This window comes from Octodon degus, unplaced genomic scaffold (assembly GCF_000260255.1).
Source record: "Octodon degus isolate 3935 unplaced genomic scaffold, OctDeg1.0 scaffold00114, whole genome shotgun sequence".
NCBI lineage: Eukaryota > Metazoa > Chordata > Mammalia > Rodentia > Octodontidae > Octodon > Octodon degus.
The window spans coordinates 2,399,754-2,426,451 of record NW_004524690.1 but is presented as its reverse complement, the minus strand read 5'-3'; the positions used below and the strand labels follow the sequence as shown (position 1 = coordinate 2,426,451).

General features: G+C 40.3%; 1 protein-coding gene across 1 annotated transcript in view; it reads left to right on the top strand.

The window, feature by feature from the left end:
* Positions 1-1,199: 1,199 nt before the first annotated feature.
* The window catches only part of Mrps28 (mitochondrial ribosomal protein S28), a 131,731-nt gene continuing 106,232 nt past the window's right edge, over positions 1,200-26,698 (top strand). The window contains exon 1 of the mRNA XM_023699603.1: positions 1,200-1,450. Coding sequence (XP_023555371.1) covers positions 1,241-1,450 — 210 coding nt within the window. The 5' untranslated portion in view covers positions 1,200-1,240. The remainder of the gene's footprint in view (positions 1,451-26,698) is intronic.

Below are 26,698 nucleotides of genomic sequence, written 5' to 3'. Positions count from 1 at the left end.
ATCCTGAGATCTTGTACCTCAGATTGTAGAATCTTTGTCAGTGTCAGCCATGTGGATGAGTCACGGCCATTGCGTGGCCAATGTGCTCTCTGTGAAAACCTGAGAGAATGTTTTCTCTCCATCCTGTTCTTAAAGTGAAGTTAAATGCCACAGAGGGTGTGTGCCACCGGTCTCCCAAAGTAACCAACTGTGGTTTAACATAAAACTGTTGGGTAAAAGATGTGTGGAGGGGCTGGTGGGATGGCTCAGTGGTCTAAAGCACCTACTTAGAACAAGCTTAGCAAAGCACAGGGACCGCGGTTCAATTCCCCCAGCACCACATGCCAGCCAGCCCAGCCCCCTGGTGGGCTGAGCTGCCCCCCCCCACAAATAAATAAATTAAAAAAAAAAAAAGATGTGTGGACTTTGATTAACACTTCCTTAGGTTTGGTGTTGGGTTTGGTTCTGAACATGGTGAGCAAATTCTAGAAATTAACATTGAGGCTAAAATACAAGTGAGAACGGCGGTCCCTGGGTGCAAGGTGTGGGCGCATTCTGGAACTTCTTCATCCCCTAGACTAGAAGGGATGGCGACAAAACGACTCTCAAGGATTACTATTTTCATAACCAGGGTGGACTGGCTGCAGAAATGGCCGGGCACAAACTTGGGCCCGGGACTTCACTTTATTGGGCCCCGCCGTGCGCCCACTGCACGGATTCCAGCAGCAGATTCCTTCAGGGACTTGCAAAGTGGAGGGAGAAGACTAAAATTTATTTCAGTGCGGTAAATGACCTATTAGGAAAGGCTGAGTGATACAGTCGGAAACAAACCGCACAGCTTTAGGGCTTCCAAGGCTAACGCAGAGAAAGGACCTCAGGTTTGAACGGAAATTACGGGAGACCCCAGCGCCGAGGACAGCAAGGTGGCCTTCCCATGGACCCCTCAGGTCAGACGCACTTTCCACTCAACCCTTACCGCCATTCTCGCTCCCGACGCCCACCTGCCGAACGAGATGCCACAAGCCCAGCGCCCCTCAGCGCCCCTCAGCGCCCCTCAGCGCCCCTCAGCGCCCCTCAGCGCCCCTCAGCGCCCCTCAGCGCCCCTCAGCGCCCCTCAGCGCCCCTCAGCGCCCCTCAGCGCCCCTCAGCGCCCCTCAGCGCCCCTCAGCGCCCCGGCGGGTGGGCGGGGCCCCGCTCGCCCCGCCCCGTGATTCGTGCGCTTGCGCAGAGGAGGTCGAAGGTCAGAGGTCGTGAAGGCGTAATGGCGGCGCTGTGTCGCACTAGTGCCGTGGCGGTGCACAGCCGTTGTCTGCGAGTGTTTCTCTTCTCAAGGCGCTGTCGAAGCGCGGGCACTGAGAGTGGCCTCGAGAGCGGGGATTCTGACTCCTCAGAGCCAAAGACGCGCCCAGGGGGGTTCGCGAGCGCGTTGGAGCGGTTCTCGGAGCTGCAGCGGAAGGCGGAGCTCGGGCGGGTGAGAGGACGCAGGGGCGGGGCGACGGCGGAGGCGCGGCGGCGGGCTGGGGCCGGGCGGAGCCTGGCCTGGGAACCGGACCCGAGCGTGCGGTCCTGGGTCTCCCGGGCGGGAGGGGCGGAGGTGCCCGTGTCGTGTCTTCGCCGCTGGCTCCTGACACCCGAACCTGTGGTTGGAATTTTTTCTTCGTTCATTGTACTCTTAAGTGACATTCACGTGCCGCACCTCCGATCCCCACACGCTTTAATTTAGCTCTTTCTGAGGCGAGTACTGGCCTTTGGGAGTAGGATACTGCAGCGGGGGTTGTCAGCGAGGCAGGCTCTGCGTCTTGCACACCTGCGGCTTGTACATTGAACAGTTCCAGCATAGAGCTTGCTGTCCGGTGTACAAGACTTTTCATAAACATTTGTTATTCAGATACGTACATAGGTGGATGGTAGATTTACTGTTTCTGAATTTGAGTTTATTAATCTTTTGGGCCTGCCGTTTGCTTTTTTCTTTAATTCTATTTCAGCCAGTACTTAAGAGAAATTACTAGGTAAATGAAATAGAGAAAATAGGTGTAAGTACAAGTCTCAGTGTTTTTATTACTAGGTTCAGCCGAGATGAAATTGGATTATGTAGAACACACTTTTGTATTTGTCTCATTGGGGAATGGTGCCAAACAGTTCACGGACAAGTAGTGTAAGGGAGTGTATGACCATTTCAGTAATTATTGTCAAAAGTTTCTAAAATGTAAGCCTCATGTTTTTTTTTTTTTATTTTCTGCGTGATGAACTATTACACATTTGACATAACAGTAAATAATTAGTCTGTTGGCAAATGCACTCTTTTGGCAAATGCAGAGCCAGCAGTAGCAGATAGAGTCCTTTGAAATGGCATTATGTCTTTCATGCCTCCCTTTTCTACTTTTGAGCTTCTTTATGATTCTATAGGGTGTACCCAGATAATCCAAGACAGTCTTACCTCATCATCAGTTCCCTTTGCAGTGGAAATTGGTCACAAATTATAGAGATTAGAATTGAACACATTTTGGGACACTTTATTGTATCTACTTGGATAGGTTAAAAATCACAAGAGGGGTTGGGGAGATAGCTCAGTAGTCTAAGCGCCTGCCTGGCAAGCACAAGGACCTGGGTTCAATCCCTGGTACCATATGCTCTGTCAGGTGCACTGTGCTGGCCATCTAAACCACACATAGTGGCACACACTTGTAATCCCAGCACTAGGGAAGCTGAGATAGGAGTATCATTGCAAGTCTGAACTCCATAGAAAGACCTTTTATCAAAAAGAATAAAAATATCACGAGAATAGCTATGACTGATCTGAAGTCATTGAAGGGATGAAGTTCAGATTCATCTCTGTCATAGTCTTAAGGATTAAGTGTGATAAGGTAAGAAATGTAAGTATAATTCAGTGGTCTTCTTTGGAATATTTGAATGGGAAAGGAGTTTTCCTATTTCTTACCTTCTAATGTTTTTCAGTCATCCTGCAATGGCAAACAGACACACCAAAAGGACATCCAGGGTCCTTTTTAGGAAGAGATGTAATGTAGGCCTGTCTGTTCTGTAGCATTACTCTGGCAAGGTAGTGAAGGAGTTAATTGGACTTAAGAGAGTGTCCAATGTGCCTTGGTTGCATCAAATCGTGGTCAAATGTTTGATTGATTGTTTTATTTTTTGGGGGCAATCATCCATAGAATTTAAGGTTGAAACCATAGCTTGCAGTGGGTGGGAAAACAAGGACTAAGGTAAGTAGCCAGAAAAGATACAAACATCAAGGAGAATAGGTATGGAGTGATCCTGTGATCTGTGTCAGGCTTTAGCTGTGCTTGGACTGCTCAGAATCCTGAGTGACCAGAGTAGGGCTTTGAGCATGCCATCTCTTCAGAGTGAGCTGTGTGGTCCAGGTAAATTTTTCAGCAGATCTAAGGTTGAATTTCTGAAACTAGTGGTGATAGTTAATACATTACCTCGTTATATGTGTGTGAGTTACAAGCTGTTGTTTTTTCTTTTTCTTTTTCTAGAGCTTTGTGACCTGTATGTTTCATGTAGTTCTTACTTAATCTGTTTTAAGTTATCTGTTACAAATGCAGGCCCATTGTTGTCAGTGATCAAGGGTAGGTCATATCTAGGAGTGATTTTTTTTTTTTTTTTTTTTTTCAGCAGGATCCTACAAACTTATCTTCTCAGCATAGGTAGGGAATAAGAGATCAGAGCCAGTGATACAGATGCTGAAGCCTGAGCTGGCTGTCGGGGAACAGTTGCCAGCTCTGTGGCTTGGGCTTGCAGAACATATAGTAGGGACAGGTCTTGTGGCTGGAGTTGATGTTTCCATCAATTGGATCCCCAGAGGGGCCTTAGAAGCACAGGTTTGGCATCATTGGTGGCAGGTTTCCAAACAGCAGCAGGAAATAGTATGCTGTGAAGATCAGTCCTGCAGAAGAATTTTGGCCAAAATAGTTTTGTCCAGTGTACGTTGGATGCACATCAAATTGTGGTCAAATGTTTGATTGATTGTTTTATTTTCTTGGGGCAATCATCCATAGAATTTAAGGTAAAAACCTTTGTTCAAGGTGACTACAGCATGTCTTGCTTGTCAGACTTCATTCCTAACAGAGCTATTTCCATCCATAAACAGAGTGTACTCAGCATATGTGAGGAGGTCCATTTTTTAAGAACAGTTCATCCTAGTACAGCATGTAGCACCTGGATAGTTAGGTCTCGGCCCAAGGTGAGCTTGTCAGTTTTCTTGATCAGGACAGTGACTTCTCAGTGTGAAGCAGGGGAGGCAGCCCATAGCAGTTGGGTTCACATGTTTGCACAGGTAGGCCGCTTGGCGCTCCCAGGGGCCGACACTCTGAGTAAGTGTCATTGTTTTTGTGAACTCAAGGAATCAGATTCTATGTTTGTGTAACCAGTTTCTGTCAGATATTATAGCAGAACTTTTGTGAAAAGGAAAGCAGGCAGCTTGAGTGTCATTAATCAGAACAGTTTTTAAAAAAGGAGACAAGTTTTTGAACCTCTGGGAGGTTGAGTCCAGGTCAGTTGGCTTTTGAGTCTGGAACTGGGCTCTTTTCATTTAAAGGTAAGGAGGGGCTGGCTTACAGAAGCCAATCAAAGGCAGAAGGAGGCAGCATGTTTTTAGGTCCAGGCAGGTGTACCAGTAGGCTGTGGGTGGCAGAAGACTGAGGCACTCTGTACAGAGTACAATTGCAGAATCATTGACAGCTCAGAGATCCTGAAATAGACAAGAGAAGTATATTTTAGCAGTTTGACAGTCTATGTGTAGTTGAAATTGTGGCTGAATCTCTTGTGGTCTAGGAACTGTTTGATGTAGGTGGGGGTTACACCAGGATGGAGTTTCACAAGCAGAGGCAGGTAGTTGATGGCCTAACTTCAGGGCCTAGGGACAGTAACAGAACTGTGGAGCTGGAAGGGACAGAGAAACAGGCTGTCTCAGAGTGGCCAAATCTGTTGTCAGTGCGTTGCTGAAGATAGTGGGAGGGTTCCCAAACATTTATGGCAATTTAGTAACAGACCAGAAAGGGTACATGGGTTGGGAAATGCAGAATGTCAGATAACGGCTCTGTTGTTGACAGCATGGAGATCTTGCCCGAGGTGATTAACAGTCTGTCAGGCTGTTGTGTGGCTGGATAGTCATTTGTGTTTCCTGTGACAACTGATAGCAGTGGGGTTCTTGGTGATGTAGTCTAGTTAATTGATGGGCAGGTCCAGAGGTGAAGCTATAGTTTATATATCTTGGAATACACTTTTTCAGAACTTCAGGATTACGATTATCTTAGGCCAATGCAGGTGTCATCTTCCTCTTGGGGAACAGTCAAAGTTCAAAGTGCAGGGTTAAATGAGAGAAAGCCTGACTGGCTTAGAATTTATGTTTGGTGAGCTGTCCTTCTAGGCTACAAGTTTTTGCCTGCCAGAAGGGGTGAGAGGAGAGGGTCCCAGTTGCCCTGGTGATTGTATTATGGGATCTTAGTGGCCTAGCTGAAGATAGGAGTTTGGTCTGGCATAGTCTGAACCTGCCAGACCCATGAAAGGGCTGTCATCTGATCCAAGTTGAAGCTTTTGAGAGTTACCTTTTTGTTTACTCAATTTTTTAGTGTCTGTGGTCCTTATAACTGATGGCCAGAGGGTATAGTCATGTCAGACTGGATTTTCTTAAATCAGATGCCCTTTTATCAGGTTTCTGGGTAATAGTAGTTAATGGGCTTCTCCCCTCCCTCCCATTTTTTTTTTCTTTTTTTATGAATTTAGGACAAGCTCTACAGGGCGTACAAGGTCTCACTATGTAGATTGGACTTGTTGTGATTCTCCTGTTTTCAGCCTCCCAAGTGCTGGGATTATAGATATGCTCCACCATGCCCAGTCTCAATTACTGTCTCAGTGCACCCCAGAGCTGGCACAGCATGCCAGGGATCGAACCCCAGCCTGTGCTCTGGGGTTCTGGGTTCTGGGTTTACTCTGCTGAGCTATCTGGCTGGCCCATTGCTCCCTTTTTGATGTCTTTGAGAAACATTTCACTGAGTTGTTTGTAGGCAGGGCAACCTTTGAAAAGTCCATGACAACTCATTTGTCAGGGGTGACAGTCCAGTTTTCTTCAGTCAAAAGTGAAACTGCAGAAATTGCTGGCAGTCATCTCAAGTGGGCGCTAGATTACTGTCTGATGAAGACAGGCATATATACAGAAGGCCCTGCAAGGAGGACTTCTGTGACCAAATGCAGGCAGAGGCTAGCTAGAACCAGTTCAGTTGGATGGAGATAAATGAGTTGGGAACAGTGAGTGTTGGCAGCAACTATGGCTGTTGACAAGGGTGCTAAGGTGGAATTCTTAAGAAGAGTGGGCCTCTTTTTTTGTTTTTGTTTTTGAGATGGAAGGAGTGGTTTGGTTTTATTTTTAGCTTATAAAAACACTTTTTCCTGCAATCAGGAACTGTAGGAGATCTAATTAATTAACTAATTAGGTCTCATTTCTGATTTCCTATGTGTGTGTTGTATGCAGGCAAAGGGTGAGTGTTCCTCAGAGAGAGAGAAATCATTCATATATCTACCTGGCCATGCTCCTCACAGGGACTTAGATGCAGATTAGCTAAGGAGGGTGCAAGGCCTCTTTATGCCATATATTGATCACCACAGAACTGCAGATGAGGGTCTAATCAGCTATTGTAGTCTTGGTGCACAGATGGAGCAGCCTATGGCTTACTCTGCCCATTCCACTCACACAGTCATTTAGCAGGCACTCAGAGGTTAAACATTCCAACCCCTCTTCCCATGAGTGTAGCCTTAACAATAAGCTCTTCTTCTGTTGGAACTGAGCAGTACTGACAGACTAATGAGGGTGCGCCCCTGGGGTTTTACCAGAACCTAGGCAGGCAGGCAGATTTCATCTTCCCTTTAGGTTCTGATGCAAGCTGCTTGAGCATGGAGCAAGGAATCTTCCTCCAGACTTCTGAGGAGATTTGAAAAATGTTGTGGGTGCACCTTCCTGTAGGGCTCTCAAGAGGTCCTTGCTCTGTCTGAGGGTCATGACTAGTGACTAAAGAGGTTGGTTTGGTCAGTTTTCCCAGATGATGCATCAGATGTAATGACATGCAGAAACACTGAAATGACACCCAGGATTTGGAGGCAGATTTATGTGGATGGGCACTGTTTGGGATCATTTCAGGAGTATTAGACCCTGATCACCGCAAATGGTTTAGGGCTTAGATTGGATAAACATCAGGAAGTAAAAGGCAGAATGGCTTGTCAGTTGGGGATTGGTTTATATAATGTGCATCACTGTGATCAGCTACGCATCACAATGACCAGCTGTTTCTAAGAGACAGGAGCAACCAGAACTGGAGCAGGAGCTATTATGTGGGGTAACTAAAAAACTAAAATATTTTGGATGGGTGGAGGCATTTTCTGTCACAATCCTTTCTTTCCCATAATGACCACATGTCAAACATCTTCAGAACTCATTGAGAAGTTGTGTCAAGAATGAAAATTGTAGTATCACATATAGTAAGTGAAGCTCAAAATATCTCTTGTACTTCAGGGTTTCACATAGAAAAGATATGTTTATTTAATAGAGAAAGCAAGCAGATTGTCTAAGAGGGACCAAAATTCCCTTTCCTGTTCTCTCCAAGTCTGCTAACTGGGCGACTTAGGTTTTCAGAGGAGGCTGTCATGTTTCCTGGCAATCCCAGCATATTCATTAGATTTTCCCAGTCTAGCTCAGACTGATTGGAGTCTCCTTGCACAGTTTTTTGTACCTAACACAATTTAGAAAAGATTATTCTATTAGATATTTGCTAGTGACTTGTAGTGCACATTTTTTTCCAGTTATAACCACCATATTATTATTTTTTTTTTCAAATTGGTAGGACAGTGTCAATAATTAACACATTGCATACATTCTTCCTAGTGGTTAATTGCTGTACAAGATGCGGACATGATGTCCTATTTACAAACACCATTAGAACAAATCCCTCTATTTATTAATAAAATGTAACTATATATCTATCCTAACCATTTTGAATACACAGATACAAAATGGACATTCATCTGTATACCCTTTTTTTGTTAATACATTCTTTTATTCATAATTCTTGCCCATCTAGGTTAAATGGGAAAAAAACTTCCCTGGGGAGAGGAATAGCATGGAGCTGGTTGTAGCCTGTATTTTACCCATTCTGAGCTTTGAAGCACTGAGTTATTTGACCTCCTCACTGATTGTTACTCACACCACTGATGCTATTTGCTTGCTGATCCAGGTCATTACACACACTGCAGAATAGTCACCTTCTTAAAGTTGGGATCTGTAATCAAAACTTAAGATTATTGGTCTGTTTTTGCTTTTCTTGGCAATTTTGTAGATTCCCATTTACAGTACCTGCAAGAATAAAATTGTATCTAACAGTGTGTCCAGGCTTGCTGCCATTCTCTTGCCTAGTGCTGAGGTTAAGGGCTTAGGCTGTTTCAGGCTGCCAGGATTCAGATACTGACTGTGCCTTTTTTCCGAGCTGAGAGAGAGACATAGCCTCTCTTTTCTCATAGTGGAGAAAATACTCTAATGAGTTACTGGAAATTTTTCATGAAATAATACATTTAAAGCATTATCAGTATACTGACTATTACAGAAAAGATTTCACCCAGTGTATTGTAGTTTATGTTGCCCCAGATGTTTTTTCTCCTCCTTCAGCCTTATGGAGAATAGTGTCACTGAGATGCTTCCAGAATTGCATAGTTTTTTAAATGAAATCCTACTTTTTTTTTAAGTGATTAGTAATAAACCTTATCAAACCATATAGGTTCATCCTTTATTAAAAACGGTACATTTATCACTATGAGTCCGATCTGTGTAATGAAACTCTGAAGACCCTGTACTAAATAAATTAAAACATAAATACATAAAATTAAAAAAAACCTGTACACTCCAGAGGAGGACGCTAGTAATAGGGGAGGCTCTGGATTTATGGACAAGGAATGCATGGGCTTTCTACTGTTCAGTTAAACTGATAACTTCTAAATATATAGTTTTATTTTTTAAAGCATATAGAATGCTAAATGTAAGTATGTTTATACTTCAGCTAATGGTTTAGCTATACCATTCGAAGAGATTAATAAAAAAATTCACAGCCAAAACACAACTGAACAAATAAAAACACACCCCCATAAATAAAGTACAGGCTTGCTCTGTCTGCCTCCTGCCTGTCTGTCTGTCTGTCTTTTTTTTGAGACAGGATCTTGCCATGCAGTTCAGGCTGGCTCACTTTGTAGCCCAGTTTGATCTCTTACAAGGATCCTCCTGTCTCAGCCTCCCAAGTGCTGGGATTATAGCAATATGCCACCATGCCCGGCTTCAGGCTATGTTATTTATTCCCACTCTCAATCTCAATGACATTTGTAGTCTCTTAATATGTTAGCTTGTGCCAAAGTAGTCTGTGCATAACTCAGAATGAAGTTTTTCTTGACTTTGGCATTCAGTCAAATGTAAGTTTCAAGAGAACAGGGACCTTGTTTTTTTGCTCTGGCATGTCCCTGTACCTAGCACAGGGCTTGCCCTATGTTGGCTACTCAAGTATTTGCTAAGGGGATAATGAACAAATAGGTATAGGGGAACTTCATTTATTCATGGCTTGTCTTTGAACTGTAATCTGTGACTGTTCATAAGTAACTTACAAATTTGAGCATATCATTTTAAATGTGCCTGCCCAGAACAATTGAGCAAAACACAGTTGTAAAAGTAATAACAAACTGCAACATTGTGTTTTAATTTTAGTGTTTATTTAAAGTTTTCAGTGCACTTCTGTCTTATACTATATTTATTATGAAAAATGTGACCAGTTACAAGTTATTGTTGAGGATTTAGTGTGCGAGAAAAGTCACTTTTTGAAGTTCTGGGCCTATTTCATTGGAAAGTATCCTGAGATTGCAAAGTGAATCCTTGTTGGGTGATCAGGATTTTGTAAAATAATTATTTACAAATTATAAAACTAAACACGTATTTACTTTACCCACTTTAATACTTTATCAAAGGCTGAACAGTTTTTTTTTTTTAATGCATATCTCCTTTTTTTTGTTTTATTTTTTGAGGCAGGTTCTTGCTGTGTCATTTAGACTGGCTTTAAACTTTCTATGTAGCCCAGGTTTGCCTCAAACTTGTGATCCTTCTACCTCAGCCTCTCAGTCCTCAGGTTATAGCATGTATTATTGTGCCCAGCTCTGCATACTTCCTCAGGGTCATGTATACCATCCATATAAGTATAAGCTGGATATATGTATGTACACACACATATATAGTTTCAAAAACTAATTTATAATGTATTACTTTGAATCATATCCTTTCACAGATATGCTCTGGATTCATACAGTCTTAGTTTAAGTCTTGATTCTTCCACTGTTCATTAGCTGTTTTTTCCTTGGGAAATTAATATCTATCGTTTTTAAAAATTTGATACAAGGTCTCACTGTGCAGCACAGACTCATAGTGTTCCTCCTGTCTCAGCCTCCCCAGCACTGGGATTACAGGTATGTGCCACCATGTCTGGTTTCTGGGCCGGCACAGCATGTCCTGGGACCTGGAAGGCACAATATGTGGGACCGGGAATCAAACTTGGGTTCTTGTGCCTGCCAGGCAGGTGCTTAGACCACCAACCTATCTCCCCAGTCCAATATCTGTGTTTTTCTTTTTTTTTTTTTAAAGGGAATTTCATATAGGATTATTATGAGATTAAATAGTTTATTATTTAAATCACTTAGTACAAGTACCTCCTACTTACCAAACACATTATATTTTAGTTATGAAGGACCTTGTTTTATACAGCCTTATGTAAAGGTTTTTTTCTTAACTGAAACAATGTTACAGTATATATTTATAAGTTATATTCTGGGAGAAAATATACATAAAATCTGAGTTTGATAGATGCATGTCTGTAATAAATTCTTACAGTAGATGGTAATTTCTGTTTGCTCACTGTCTTATCAACTTAGAATATATAGATGGATTTGCTTTTTGTGTGTCACTTTTTTAAACTGATGGTGCTGGGGATTGAATCCAGGGCCTATTGTGTGCTAACAAGTGGGACTCTACTGCTAACCCCATCTGCAGTTCTAGGTGGGTTTTCTTGATACTGGACAATGAAACAAGGTAAGAAATTTTAAACTAGGGTATCCAGGCCGGGAAGATAGCTCAGTAGAATAAACAAACACAAGGGCCTGAGTTCAATTCCCGTTTCCGCAAAAAATAAATAAATAAATAAATAAATAAACAAACAAACTAGGGTATCCCTCCTGACTTCAGTCAGAATTACCACGTGTTTACATTTTTGTCAATTTGAACCCATAAAATGCTGAGTATAACAATCACATTGGGTTCTGTGTATGATTTCATCTGTAAAATGGTTTCTCCTTGAAAAAAATTGTTTGAAAATGAAGTTTGCTTTGTTTTTAAATAAATCTTTAATGCTTTCGCTTTGCTTTTTACACTGAAATTAGCTTCCCTGACTGCAAATTCCATTGTAAAATTCACCTCTATTAGACCTTTGTGATCTCGCCAGCCAGATGAAACTCCTTTTGTATGACCTAGGGCTTTGTTTTATACAGCCTTTAGGGATACTTGTGACTATTTTAGTACCATTTGTGAACCTGTTTTGTCCTGCTTTGTAGCTGTTGTTCCTAGAGATCAGGGTTATGCTTTATTTACCCTTGTCCATTTTATACTTTACATAGAAGAATTGAATATATGTTGATTTAAATTGTAATAAAATTTAACAATTTGATGGTTGAATATATACATAAAAATAACATTTCAGATGGCCTATTAGATTTTTAAATGTGTATCAGACTTACTAATATGAAGACTTCAGAAATAAATGGTGCTTAATAAAAACCAATTACACTATGCTTGTAGAGACCTTTCCCTTGTAGCCAGGTAGGTACTGAACTGAAAGCATTATGAATTCCTTATCAGAATATTGTACTGAGGCTATGAGTAAAGAGAAGCCAAGTTTGAAGAACCTTTACCACCGTTGCTTTATATGAAGGCTGTGGGTGCTGTGTTATTCCATACTCACTTGTCACTTTTCCTTTGATTCATCAGCTTTCATGCAGGTTGATGCCTTCATTTCTTCAACTAGTTGTTTTATTGTTATTTTTAGGGTAGGGACCATTCATTTTTGTAACCAGTGTAGCACATACTTATGTATAAGGACCTGATAAGTATTTGTTAAGAATACAGTATTTTTACCTTTTTATCTTTCCTTTCTTTCTTTCTTTCTTTCTTTCTTTCTTTCTTTCTTTCTTTCTTTCTTTCTTTCTTTCTTTTGGAACTGGAAACTGAACTCAGGCCCTTGCACTTGGTAGGCAGGTGCTTATTCTATTGAGCTATCTCCCCAGTGCTTTTTCTCTCTTTAAAATCTTAAAACCTTAGTATAGTATAAAAGTATTAATTTGTTGGAATTAGTTAACTGTGCTATGCCATATAACTCATCTCAGCCACAAGGTGGCAGTAGTAGAGCAAAGATTTTTAAATTTTTTTATGAATATTACTACTACTTCTTGGCAGTAGAGGGGGGCATATCACTTTGCAACACATTGGAAGAAATGATTTTCAGAAATTTTGCAGGGAGGCACATAATAGAACATCTCTGTACTTGAGCTCATTTAGAATAGTGATGTGTTAGATGGATTTCATGCAAATAATTTTTAGATGTTACTTTTCACTTTTTCATGAGTACATCATTTTGTATATTTTAAAATATTAGAATATTTCAGGAGATAACATTTAATCGTATTTATTTTCAGAATAAAATTTTTTTTAAATTTTTATTTATTTGTGTGTGTGTGTGTGTGTGTGTGGCCAGCTCATCCCACAAGGGAGCGGGGTTGGCTGGCATGTGGTGCGGGGGGATTGAACCGCGATCCCTGTGCTTTGCTAAGCTTGTTCTAAGTAGGTGCTTTAGACCACTGAGCCATCTCACCAGCCCCCAGAATAAAATTTTTTAAAAAGAGATTGTTTAAAGGATTTGTTTCAGTTTAAAGGGAAGATTCTTAAAATTTTCTTTGTTTTAAATCCACTACATTCATATAGCAGCAAAATTGCATCATTTTAATTAACTCATTGTGTTTCTTCCAGTTTTATATTGACACTTAAAAATTACACCATCTAAAATGTTACTATATAAAAAAGATAGTGAAAAAAACTGGTTTTAACCACGATATTGGCCTGTTTTTGTATTACAGAGTTCTAAGAGAGTTTATCTCTGAGTTAATAAAAATCTTTTGAAATTTTTAGTTTCTCCAGTACAGTCTAATATTTCGAAAGAATGAGTATAAGAAATGACCCCTTGATATAAGGATAATAAGGCAGTGAATTAAAGTAGAACAAGTTCTCTAGGGAAAGTAGGTTTTTAATCAAGATTTACAAAGTGCCTATAAATAGTGCTGTACATTCTGTAAAAGGAAAGATGTCTATACTATATATATTTTGTTTTGCGGGAATGGATACGATCTGAATCATTCTTAATGACTTCCCAAGTTTGTATTAGCTTTTGCTTTTTCTAGTTCTTTTTGTACTCTGGTTTTTACTTTGGAGGTCTTATCACCTTTTTTTAATGTCTAGTTTTTGTTTTATTTTTTTCTTTTGAAGGTTATATTATTTTTTTCTTTTAATTACATTCATTTTTATAACATGATTACAACCATTAAGTTTGTTTTGTCTGTTGGGATTAAGTAACAGAAAATAAAAGAAAGTAAGCATATTTGAATAGAACCTAATTTGTAGGGATTTGTGAATAAAATGAAATAGTCTTGATTCACTTTGGGTTTTGCCTTTTTAAAGCTTTGAGGACTCTACTCTTGGCAAATGCTAAGCAGTGAGTCAGTCCTGGCACAGGCGGTTGTCAGGCCAGGAGTCAGCTTTTCAACAAGTTGCCTGGGCCTAACCAGCTACCCAAGATTTCCTGTGTTCTCCCAGAGGAAATAAAGAACAGTGAGAGCTGGGAGTTACTGGGGCAGAGAGTATTTATCCCAAAGGCATGAATACTTAGTTCATATGAAAGCCTGTGCACAAATGTTCATAGCAGCTTTATTTATAATTTAAAAAAAGTGTAAACAGCTCACATGCACTTTACCTGGTGAATGGTTAAATAAACTGTTGCATATCTGTGCCACAGAAGTCTGGTTAACACTAAAAAGTGACGAATGATTGATATACAAAGCAGTTTGAACAACTCTGAGAAGTATACTGAGTAGAAAAAAGCCAGTCCTAAAGGGTTTTATGTATTATGTGACTCCATTTATATAACTTTCTTGAAATGACAGAATGAAAAGTGGGTGGTGGCGGTGCTTGCTTGTAATTCCAGCACTGGGGAGGATGAGACAGGAGGATCACTACAAGTTCAAGCTGTGTAGCAAGGCCCTGTACCAAATAAATAAAAGATTTTTTTTTTAATTAAAAAAAATGGGGGCTGGGGAGATGGCTTAGTGGAATAAGTGCTTCCCTGGCAAGTGCAAGGGCCTGAGTTCAATCCCCAGTTCTGCCCCCCCCCAAAAATAATAATAATTTTAAAAATGACAATGCTAGAGAACAGTTGGTAAAAGGGAGATAGGATGAGTAGGTATAAGGGTGATGGGGATCATAAAGTGATAACATTGGACTTGTATGTTAATGGAAGGATTTTTTTTTTTTTTTTTTGGCCAGCTCAGGATACCTTAAGGGCAGGTCTAGTAATGCATGAGAATCTGGGGATTGAACCACAGAATCCTGACCCTGACTGCTTTGCTTAAGCAGGCACTTATCAACTGAGCTAATGGGCAGGACCCCCTTGTGTGTTAATGGAATTCTTTTGTATCTTGACTATATGAAGAAACAGGAGCCTGTAATTATGAAAATATGTAGAACTAAATACATAGAGTAAAAATTATATATAAAATGGTAAGTTCTGAGCAAGATTCTTGGATTATATCATTGCTGATTTTGTAGTTGTGATACTCTTACAAGATTTAAACCATTGGTAAGGATGCAGTGCTGTGTGTTATTTCTTAAAACTGCATGCCAATCTACAATGATCTCAAAATAGTTTAATTAAAAAAAAAAAGGTCTTTTCACCTCCCAGGCCCAGGACAGGTAAAACCAATGACTTCTATAAGCAAAAAGCCTATCACCCCATATTATGTCCAATACACTGAATTTTTGGTTTGTCAGTTTTGTGTGTAATACCTTGTTAGTGATAAGGGATTCTATAAATTCAGATATGGTGGTTTTGGTAGAATTATCGTGAGCAGCAGGTATGGTAGATTGACAGCTGATGGTCAATGTGTAACACCCAATTGAACTGAGCTACTGTGGCGCTGGGTGTGGGAGGCCCATCTGAGGATTGTTGCCAGCAGCATAAGAGGCAGAAGTGGAGAAGGTGTTAGAGGCTGTTGGAAGCTGTTGAGGCTGTAGGGAGCTGTTGGTTCCCTTGGAGGAGCTTGTCATGCTGGCTTCCTTGAATTCTTCTGTTCTAGTTGTGGAAGGAGCTCAGGACCTTCTTGTTACTGAGAATGGCTAGCATTCTCTTTGGGGGAGCTCTGATCCTCACTTTGAGTGTTACTTCCTGGCTCTGGCGTTGAAGATGGTGCACAGTTCAGTCTCATGGAGTAGCTTGTCACATTGGCTTTCCTGTTCCTAATGGGAACTTGGCAGTCATCATCAGAGGAGCTTAGGAACCTGTCACTGAGGATGACTATGGGACTTTTCAGGGGAGCTCTGGTTCTTTTGAGTTCACTTCCTGGCTCCAGTTCAGATCTCTCAGCCTGCTAGCACATGTCTTTCTTCCCACTGGCATAGACTTTGTAGCTTCCACCACTGATCTTTGGGCCTTTCCAGTGCAGATCTGTAAAACAGGCTGGCACTGTCGTGGGCTCTAGGCCTCCAGTTGGACTTGTGGGAGGCATTGTTATGGGCTGTAGGTGTTCAGATGGACTCATGCAGGACATTACTGTGGGACTCTGGCCCTCAGGTGGCGTTTTGGTCTTTAGTGTATAGACAGATTTCTTGTACTCTTTGTGTATGATTCTTTGGTAACTATTATAATTAATCTTATATGTATCCTGTATTGTATTATTCCCCTTGCAAAACCCCAAACTATGACAGCAGGCATAGTATCTATCCCAGTGGTAATATATTGTTTTTTTTGTTTTTCACTGTACAATGGTTCAGTGTAATCAGACTGCCACTAGGTTACCAGATAAACCTCCGAAGAAATGATGCTACTGTATTTTTAATTGTTAAGTGTTGGTTTTTCTGGCCGACTTGTCATTTAGCAGAGGCTGTAGCCTTGTCAACATGGGTCAGTTAGAAATCTTTGTTTCTGAGTTCATATATAATCTTCATCCCATAGACATATCAGGACCTGACACTTTGGTGAAAGTTTTAGGGGAGCATTGGTGTGAAGGCATGCTAAGATACCCCCTTAGCAGTAAGATGGAAGCATATTCCTGCTGACATGGTCACTCTACTTTGTTTTTGGCAGTACAAGCAAAGATATCACACATCTTAGTGATACCCCCAGCTTTTTAAAAATTTTTATTTGAAGCAGAATCTTGCTGAATTGCCATCCTGGCTTAAAATTAGTGATCCTCCTGACTCAGCTTCCTTTATACCTGGGATTATGGCCACCATGCCCAGTTCCATTTTGTTCTTGAATCTATGAGGGATAGAATAGCTGGGGAAAGAGGTTGATTGACCAGCATCTGTGGACTGGTTGTGTTATCCACATGAATAGCAAGATTTTTTACTTTTGAAGAGGTCATTTACATGTGGCTTGTTATGGTGTGGATGTGGACTCATTAGGGGCTCTTCCGTTGGAAGCTTTGTCCCATGGGACCTTTAGAAGGTTGAGCCTAATGCAGGGTGAGTGGGTCATTGGGGGTGCTGCTCCTGGAAGTAAGTGATGTAGTTCTTGTGGGATTTCACTTAGTTCCTGTGTGAGTGAGGTGTAGAAAAGGAGCGATTCTGACTCCTAAATTGTTCTCTGGCTTCCTCTCTTGCCATGTGATCCCCCCATGTTACACGCATTCTCATCCTAATGCCATCTGTGTGTGAGATGCAGGCAGGGAGGCCCTCAGAGCTGGAACCATTCTGTTTGGACTGTCACATTTCAAAACTTTGAGTCAAATAAATCTCCTTTATAAAGTACCCAGGCTCAGTTATTTTGTTACAGCAAAGGCAAAATAAACATTTGTGTTCTTATTCTGGGCATACTCAGAGAGGTTGATCCATAAATCCCTTTCCAAGACCTTTTCATCTATTTTCATTCAGTTTTGTTTATCTTTGGGATCAGACATCACACAACCAATCAAATAGGCAGTTAAAAGCCATTCCTAGTTGCCTGAACTAACACACTGTTTCTGGAATCTCTGCTTACCAAACCCATGTTAATACATTTTATCTCAGGAAATAGTTTATTTATTATTTTTGTGTTTTAGGGAAGGGTCTACAGGGTGTTCAGGGACTCACTACTAGTAGTGGTCTGCCTGTTTACAGCCTCCCAAGAGGATTACAGAGGATTACAGGTGCGTCCCACCACACCCAGTCTCAATTGCCATCTCAGCTCATCCCTGGGGGCGGGCCTGGCATGCAGGCCCAGGGACTGAACCCTCAGTATTCGCTGAGCTATTTGGTCAGCCCTCAGAAAATAGTTTTCTTCTCACCATGATCTAATACTCTTATGATCCATCCTCATACTTAACCCCAGTTACAGTATCCCAATTAAATAAATTGTACAGTACCAGCTCACATAAGATCTTAGAGCAAGACATTTGGTCTAGTTTTGGGTGTGTTCCACTTACTAAATGAATTGACAGAGAACCTGAAAAATTGGAAATTCAAAATACATTATCATAACCGTCTATACAACTAGACTTTGGTATATTACTTTTAGAAATCTTAATCCTGTGACCAAAGAAGAGAAGGATTTCTTCTAGGATTGTCATAGCAACTTTCAGATTCCTTGAAAGGACCTTTAGCAGAGAATTTTTAACAGCAAGTAACCAGTACATTTATATGTCTGCATTTTTTTTTTTCTGGTTTAATAAGGACTTGTTTATTTTGAGAAAAAAGATCCCAAACATCAGGCATTGACAAAAAATAGCCCATAGTATCAACTTTAGAAAACAAAGACTATTACACTAATTTTTGTAGAGAATGCATTTGACATGCTAACTCTCATTTACAAAAATACATTGTTACATTTGTGTTTAACAGCCCCACAAAGTACTTGATGTGGGGTGATACACGTAATTCTTAAAGCTGCTTTCAGATGCTGCAACTAAATGAGATTGCTTTTACAGTTAGGGAAGCAACTACTGAAATCATGTGTAAGTGGAAATAACTATACTACCTGCATAATGAGAGATTATTGTAGAGATAGCTGATAAAAACCATACAACCTGTTTATTGATAAGTCATAAAGAAGTATCAAATTAAAAAGCAAAAATTCAGAAGACTAAACAAACCTACTAGAAGCCTCAAAGGAAGTGAAAACAGTACTATGCATAGGGCAATTAAGAACTTGGTAGGACACACAGGGAGAACAGGGACAGTGTGCTGAAGACGCTAGGGGAGAGGATCTGGTGCAATTTTGATCTTAGACAAGCACCTACGTAAAGAAATAATGGTACAAGACTTTTAAACCCAACTATGTACTTAGGAGTCATCCTTGCCAATGGTGCTGTCTCTGTCATTCTCTCCTTCCTCAGCCTGTTTTTCATCATCCTTGATCAATTTCGGTCATCTGCCCAATCTTCATTATCATCATCATCCAGTAGATCCCTCTTCTCAGAAGTAGTCCACAATACCCTCAGACTCCATCTTCATATTAGTCTCATCTTCTGGGAGGTACTGGTCTGCTCCTCTTCAGTCTTTTCATGCTTCATCTCCATTGCCTGTTTGCCCTGTTCCTTTCAGTTTTCTCCAGGCTTTCCAATAAAGAATCCACTTTTCGTTTTATCTGGGTCAGCTTCTTCTTAATGGCCTGAAGGTCATCACCTTTCAACTTTTCCAGACTTGGATGAAGAACCCCGCTGGCCACTCTTACAATTGAAGCCACTTTTGCCTCTTTGGGAGGTGTTTCCCGACACATGCTGGCATTTTGAGAGTACAGCCTGAGCAGGAGGAGGAGGAGGGCGAACACATGCTGGGTAACTGTACATCCTGTCACAATAATTACATTGAAAGTCCTAGTCCAAATCAAAAGAGGAGCCGTACAACTCTGCTGCAGACTGTTTCACCCCTGCTTTTCCTTTGTTCACTTTTGGCTTTGCAGCCAGATTAATATCTAAGACCTGGCCAGCAATCTTTCTGCCATTCTCCAGCTACAGCAGCCTGGGCATTTCTCTCATTAACATACTGGACAAAGGCAAAGCCCTTATGAATGGAACAACCCCCCAAAATTTTGCCGTACTTCGAGAAGATGGCCTCCACATCAGATTTCTTCACCATAAGAGTGTTCAGATTCCCAATAAACTCACGGAAATTCATGGAGTGAGGATCTGTCTTGTTGGTAGCATTGCTAGCCATCATGTTTAAAGATAAAGTTGCTGACAGTGACAGTGTAGCTGAAGATAAAGAAATCTCACAGGAGAGGGGTGAGAAAAGAGATTTGATTCTGCTGCTCGAGGTCAGCAGCGCAGCAGTAACCACTCAGTCTCTGTCTCTTCACAAAATGGCCATACACCTGTATTTTGAACTAACTGATCTGGGGTAGAAGCACTTTCTCACCACAAAGCCTTGCTTTGAGCACTTGATTACAAGTGTCTTCAGGTATTAAAAAACATTAATACTTTGCCATTATACACTGCACACTACCAATGTTCCTCATCTCTGAAAATAGGATCAATTAATGTATGTAAATTTAATCATTTTAGAGAACGAATCCCAAATGACTCCAGAATTAATTCCAATAATCTATATTAAGGTTTTGTTCCTCTGAGCCTATTTTTGTATTTTATCTCTTTTGTTCATAGCCTTGCTCTGGGGATTACTTTTTGAAAATCTAGTTATGAGCCAATTCCTGTCTAGAATATTTTTCTCTAGACATTATTTATATTGTTCCTGTATTTTTTACTGTGCAGGGTAAGAACAAGAAGTAGGTAGCAGTGGCATGTTTATATCAGATCTCTGAGAATACTTTATATGTAACACATCTCTGAAAGAAGTTTTTAGCTAGTGTGTTTATATTAATGGGTAGTAAGATGGTGACATAGATGGGATAGAAATTGGTTTCTAGAAAGTTCTTTTTGGACTAGCCCATAAATATATCAGTTCTATTTTCTTTGTCTTTTAGAAACTAAGATTGTGTATTTATGTAACTTTTTTTCAAGTAGTGAACAGACAGATTTTCTCTTTCATCTTGAAGTTTAGCAAGGATGATAAAAATTTAATATTAAATTTTAAATGTGATATGCCTTATTAAATAAATTTTATAGTACCAACTCATATTTTAAAGCAAAACATTTGATCTAGTTTTGGATTGTTCCACTTACTAGAATAGTTGGAAGTAAAATTCCATGTGTCTGCCTATATGTTCTAGCTCTTGTCTCACTACCTCTGTCTTATGAAAATATTAAAGTAACCTTTGGCCCCACATTGTGTCTCTGTGAGTCGCCTTAAGCCCCAGCCCCCACCCTGTGTCTATTAGCATCAGTCCCAAGCTCTTCTCTCCAAGCAAGAAAGAAGGGAAGCAGGAAGGGAAGAATATAAATCTAGCTTCCTTTTGTAACTATGTTTTCACTTGGTCTAGCATAATTATTTCTCTGCTTCCATGAAATACCTTTGTTACAAAGATTCCTAAACTTTCCTATCATGCTCCTTTATTAATAAATTTTGGGGTACATGTCCCAAATACTTTAAATGACATGCAAATACCACACAGCTGGGGCCAGGGAGATAGCTCAGTAGAATAAGTGCTTGCCTGGCAAACACAGGGTCCTGACTTCAATCTCCGGTCCTGCAAAAACAAAACAAAACAAACAAAAAAACAAAAAAACTACACTGCTGTTTGGTGTATATATTTTAGAGCATGCACATCCTCAGTCCCACTGTACTTCGCAGTGCAGTTGTACCTTGCCTTACAAATGCTTTTGTTTGCTAACAGTTTGGTTCAGCAATAGAAACATGCGGCATGATTTTGATTGTAAACGCTGCATCGGGAGACAAACAAAACCAAGTATCTTTCCCATACATATGTGGCCATCTTTTCAAAAGCCATAGAACAAATCAAATTGAGAACCGAGGTACCACTGTACTCAGTATTGACCCAGGGCTTCCTGCATGCTAGGGAAGTGCTCTCCCCCTTGTGCCTCATCACTAACCCTAATATCTTTTTCTTTTGCCCTGTGGACTGTCATGAATCACCCCTCTTTTGTACAGCTTGTCCTCTTCAGTCTTTCTAGATTTGTTTTTTTTGGCTCCAAATTTCCTATCTGTTTATGAATGCTCTATCTTTTCACTTTCTCCACAAGTATTTCTTGCTTGCTTACTTGGTATTTCTTTAGTTACTGCTTCCTTCTGGCTTGTCTTAGCAGAGGTTATGATGGGTCTCAAGTCCAAAGCAGAAAATGAATTATCTCATTTTTTGCTTCTCAGGACCACTTCACAGTACTATTCTATTAGCAATAAAGACTTCTCAATGGAAATCTTTTTTAGATGTGTTTGCTTAACTGATCATGCCATCATTGAAAACTTTTATTACTTCTTTCCTAATCTGTGTACTTTCTATTTTTGAGAGTGTTGTGCTTTTTGTTTTGGTCTTATTGCGTTAGCTGCGGCTTCTAGGATGATGTTGAAACCCATGTGAGAAGGTGCACCCTTGCCTGCTTCCTAAGGCTAGTAGGAAAGCTTCAAGTTTCTTATTAGGTATGATGTTCACTATCCGGTGTTCGAAGATACTGTTTATCAAGAAAAGAGTCTGTCTACTCCCAGCTGAGAGTTTTTAATCATGAATGGATGTTGGATTTAGTCTTTTTTTTTTTTTTTTTCCAGTTACTGATATCACCATGTATTTGTTCTTCAGCTTATCGATATGGTAGATTACATTACTTGATTTTCAGATGTCAAAATTATGAATCCCATTTGGTTGTGGCATATAATTATTTGTTATTGGATTTGATTTGCTAATATTTTGTTCAGGATTTTTTAATGTATGTTCATGAAAGATACTGGTCTTTGGTGTCATTGTAATGTCCTTGTGTAATTTTGGTATTAGGTAGTGCTGGACTCAGGATGAATTAGGATGTATTCACTGATCCCTCCATTTTTGTCTTTTGGGGAATTGTAGATAATTACTGTAATTTCTGAATGTTTGGTACATCAGTGAGTGTATCTTTCCCAGTGCTTTCTGTTTGGGACAGATATTAATTATTGACTGAACTTCTTTAACAGTTAGGTTGTGATTTTTTCCTGTGTGAGTTTTGGTGGACTCTATCTTTCAAGGAATTGGTCCATTCAGTCAGGTTTTCAAAATTACAAATATAGAGTTCTTGATATTATTTTATTGTCCCTTTAATTCCTGTGGGGTCTGCAGTGATGTCCTCATTATTTGTAGTTTTACTTTGTGGGCCTTTACCTGCAGCCCATCAGCAAGAAAGGTTAATAGTACAGTATAATATGTTTTGAGAAAGTTTTTTTGGAGACAAGATCTTGCTATGTATTTGTGTACTGGTTTTGAATGCTTATGTTGCTCAGGCTGGTCTCAAGCTCCTAGTGATCCTCCTGCTTCAGCTTCCCTAGTACTGGAATTACAGGTGTGCAGTACCATGCGGGTGGTGGGGAGGAGGGGGAGAAAGAAGGCGGGAGGGCATAATTCCAAAACTTTTATTGTAGTATATTGTTATAATTGTCCTGATTTGTTATATTATTCTTTTGTTGTGCCTAATTTTTCAATTACACTGTTATGTATACATACACACACATACACACACACACACACACACACACACACACATCCCTCTGGGTTTGGGCATTTGCTCTAGGTTTTGGAATGTATGCCACATGATTGAAAGGGAATATTTTATTAGTCATTTTTGTTCTTTTTGTTGGTTATCCTGGCTAGAGGCTTATGAAACATGTTGATTTTTAAAATGAACCAGTGTCTTGTTTGTTTTTTGAGACAGGGTCTTACTTTACTGTATAGTCCAGGCTACTCTTAAACTCACTATGCAGTGCCGGCTGACCTTGAATTTACAATAATCCTCTGCCTCAGCCTCAGTTACTTTGTTTTTCCTTGTTGAAACAATATACCTGACACCCAGAGTTAAAGGAAGAAGGTTTATTTAGTTTTATTTAGTTCACATTTTTGTGGAGGTTTCAGTCCATAATCAGCTGGCTCCATTGCAGGGTGGCATAGTACAGGGGCAGCGGTTCAGGGCAGCAGACAACAACAAAAGCAGCAAGAGCAGAAGAGGGAAGTGTGCCTTCTCCCTTACACAGTAAGCAGGATACTGGCCCTGCTCTTGCCATCTTGCCGTCTCCATGTCCTCCTCTTGCAGAGGCTCAGGATGTTTACAAAGTGAGGACTCTGACCCCCTTCTCAGTTACAGAGTTAAGCTTCTAGACTTCTCAAGTTGACACAGTGTATCAACTATTATAATAAGTGAGGTATTTTTCTTTGCCTCTAGCTTCTTTCAGAATTTTCTTTCCTTTGATTTGTCTAGTTTAAAAATAATATGGCATACTATTTTGGCATTTATCTTGCTTGGCATTCTCAAAGATTTTAGGATCTGTGGGCTTGGTGTTTGGTACTATGTTTTGGAAGTTCTCAGGTGTTATTATTTCACATATTTTTGCCATTCCTTTCCCTCTTTTTCTCTTTCTTTTCTTTCCTCCTGTTACTGGGGCTTGAGTCCCACGTATTCACACTGAGCTGTGTTCCCCAGGGCATTACAAGGTTGGGTACTGGAGGCAGGGCTTTGGAAACATAAATCCTGTCTTATCCTCTGCCTCCAGCCCCCTTCTCCCCTCCTTCCTGCCCCCTCCCCCTTGCTCCCTGCCCCCTGCCCCCTGCCCCCTGCTCCCTGCCTCCTGTGAAATGAGCAGCTTCTGTCTGACATGCCCTTTAACTATGATGTTTTTGTCTTGGAGCCAACCAACCATGGATTGAAACCTTTGCAATCATGAGCCAAAGTAAATCTTTTCTTCTTTAAGTTATGTATGACAGGTATTCTGCTCTAGCAGCAAAAAGCAAACAGCTCCAATGACTGTGTCCCCTGGAGTTTTCTCAGGCTTGTCTGCTCTGAGCCTCCAGCAGTTCATCTTATAGTTTGGATTCCCCTTCCTCTGCACTGATTCCCACACAGGTTAGTGCTTGAGGGTTTCTGTTTTGACCAGTACCTCTATTTGTTCGTCTTTGGGGTTGCAGGTTCCCATGTAACCCCTGCCTCTCAGATAAGTTTAAAAAGAACAGTTGATTTTTCAGTTTGTTCAGATTTTTACTTACTGTTATGAAAGACTAGAAGCTTCTAGCTTTTTACATGCAATACTGTAAACCAGAAGTCATTGAAGTCATTGTACAACTTTTTATTACCCTATTCTAAGACCTTCATTTTTACTTTTCTTTACTTACTTACAAATGTGCAGTTCTTTGTCTATCATTATCACTATCAGCAGTCTTACCTTGAAGTTCTTATGTTCCTTTATGTCTCTAATTCCTTCACAACACCTTTCAATTACCAGTTGGTCAACTTTTCTCTGTACCTATCTTCCTTCAGAGTCTGGGGCCACTTGGCAGCCATTCTTACTATCCTGCTGTCTTACTGTCTTTATCTTTTGACCTTGCTTCCACCCTAGATCTCCCTTATATAATTTACATTTCTCTGCTACGAGCCCCATGGTTCTCTTACTTCAGGGATTTTTAACCTTGGCACTGTAGTAACTTAGACCAGATAGTTCTTTGTTGTGTGGGGCTGCTCTGTGCATTGTGGTATGTGTAGCAGCATTTTGGGCCTGTCTCCAGTAGATTCCAGTAGCACTTCCATTGTAACTACTAAGCCTATCTCCAGACATTGTCCCATGTCTCCTGGAGAGCAAACTTATCCTGGAAAAGGATGAAATCCTGAAAAATACTAGGTTAATCAATAAAATTGATGGTGACTGGGTCTAGAAGGAATCGATTAATCTTTTTAAAGCTACATTTTAGGGAGTGCTTAGGTTTAGGCACTGTTTGAGTGCCTTACTTATAGCCATACCTGTATTCAATCCTTACAGCAACCCTGTAAACTAGGTACTATAGTTATTAACTACATTTTATAAAAGGAGACAACAGCAGAGAGATGCAGAATATTACCTCATCCACGGAACTGGTAAGTGGAGGGTCAAGATGTGAACCATGTAGCCAGGCTTCATTCTTCCGCGATGCCAGTCCTCACTAACTGCTGCACAGCCGATGTTTTAATCTTTTACTTCACTGTGTTTTTAAGTTATCTGTTGTTGCATAATAAGTTACCCCAAACTTAGTTTTAAAACTCTGGATAAGTTACTCAAAATTTTTATGGAAGAGAAAAACAAGATTCTGTTTATTTTTGCTAGGACAATAACTATCTTCTTACCAGGCCTTTTTTGTTTTTGAGATAGGGTCTCACTGTATAGTTCAGGCTGGCCTTGAACGCTCAGCTGGCCACCTACCTCAGCCTCCCAAGTGCTACCATGGGATCCCAGGTGCTACCATGCCTGTTGTCACCTAGGTATTGTGCATTTGAGGTTTTTTGTGTTCAGTGGGAGATTGTCTCCTCTACCCTTATAGCTTTTAATTAATCCTCTTGTTTTCATCCTAGTCTTATATTATTACTAGCACAATTAAGCCTACATTTTTGTGGAATACTTCAGGATAGATGGCTTTGTTGTTGTTTTTTTTAATCTTTCATCTTCCTACATACCTTTAGTACTGCCATTTCCTTCACTTTGGCCTTAATAACAACCTTTTATGTGCTTTCTGCCTATTAAGAAGTATAGCAAGTATGTTTGCATGCTTTGGACTTTTTTACTATTCTCTCTCAGTATTGAGAGTTTATAGTTTTTGTACCTTTTTCATTCATTTCCACCATCTAATGGAATTTCAGGAGGGAGCAAATAGTTATAAGTACTGTGTCATCTTGAACCACTAATCCATTTATTTTAATAAAAACACATTGTTTGGAGTACCACATACATTGGTTAGTGTTAAGGAAATGAAAGTTGTTGCAGGACAGGCAATAGAAGTAAGTCATTATAAAATTACTTGTCAGAGAAGATGGGTACTGAAAATTTTTTTCTGACTAAAGAGCAATAAGTAAGTTGTATATACTACTTCATTATTTTTTGTTATTTGCATTAAAAGAGGAAGCTCAGTTGGATGCTGTCTTCCATTTTAAGTGTGTATATAACTAAAAATTTCTGTTGTGTTGGAAAATATTTAATGTTTTTTTCTTTTGCATTTTAGGGAAGGTTCTACAGGGTGTTCAGGGTCTCACTACTAGATCAGACTCATAGTGATCCACCTGTTTACAGCCTCCCAAGAGCTGGGATTGATCTACCTGTTTACAGCCTCCAAGAGCTGGGATAACAGGCATGCACCAGGGCTGGGCTGGCATAACAGGCCCAGAGATCGAACCCCTGGCCCCTGTGCCTGCTTGCAGGCGCTTTAATCCGTTGAGCTATTTGGCTGCTCCTATTTAATGTTTTTACTATTTTAGGATTAGAAAAAAACAATAGAAAACAATAGGTATTTAGTCT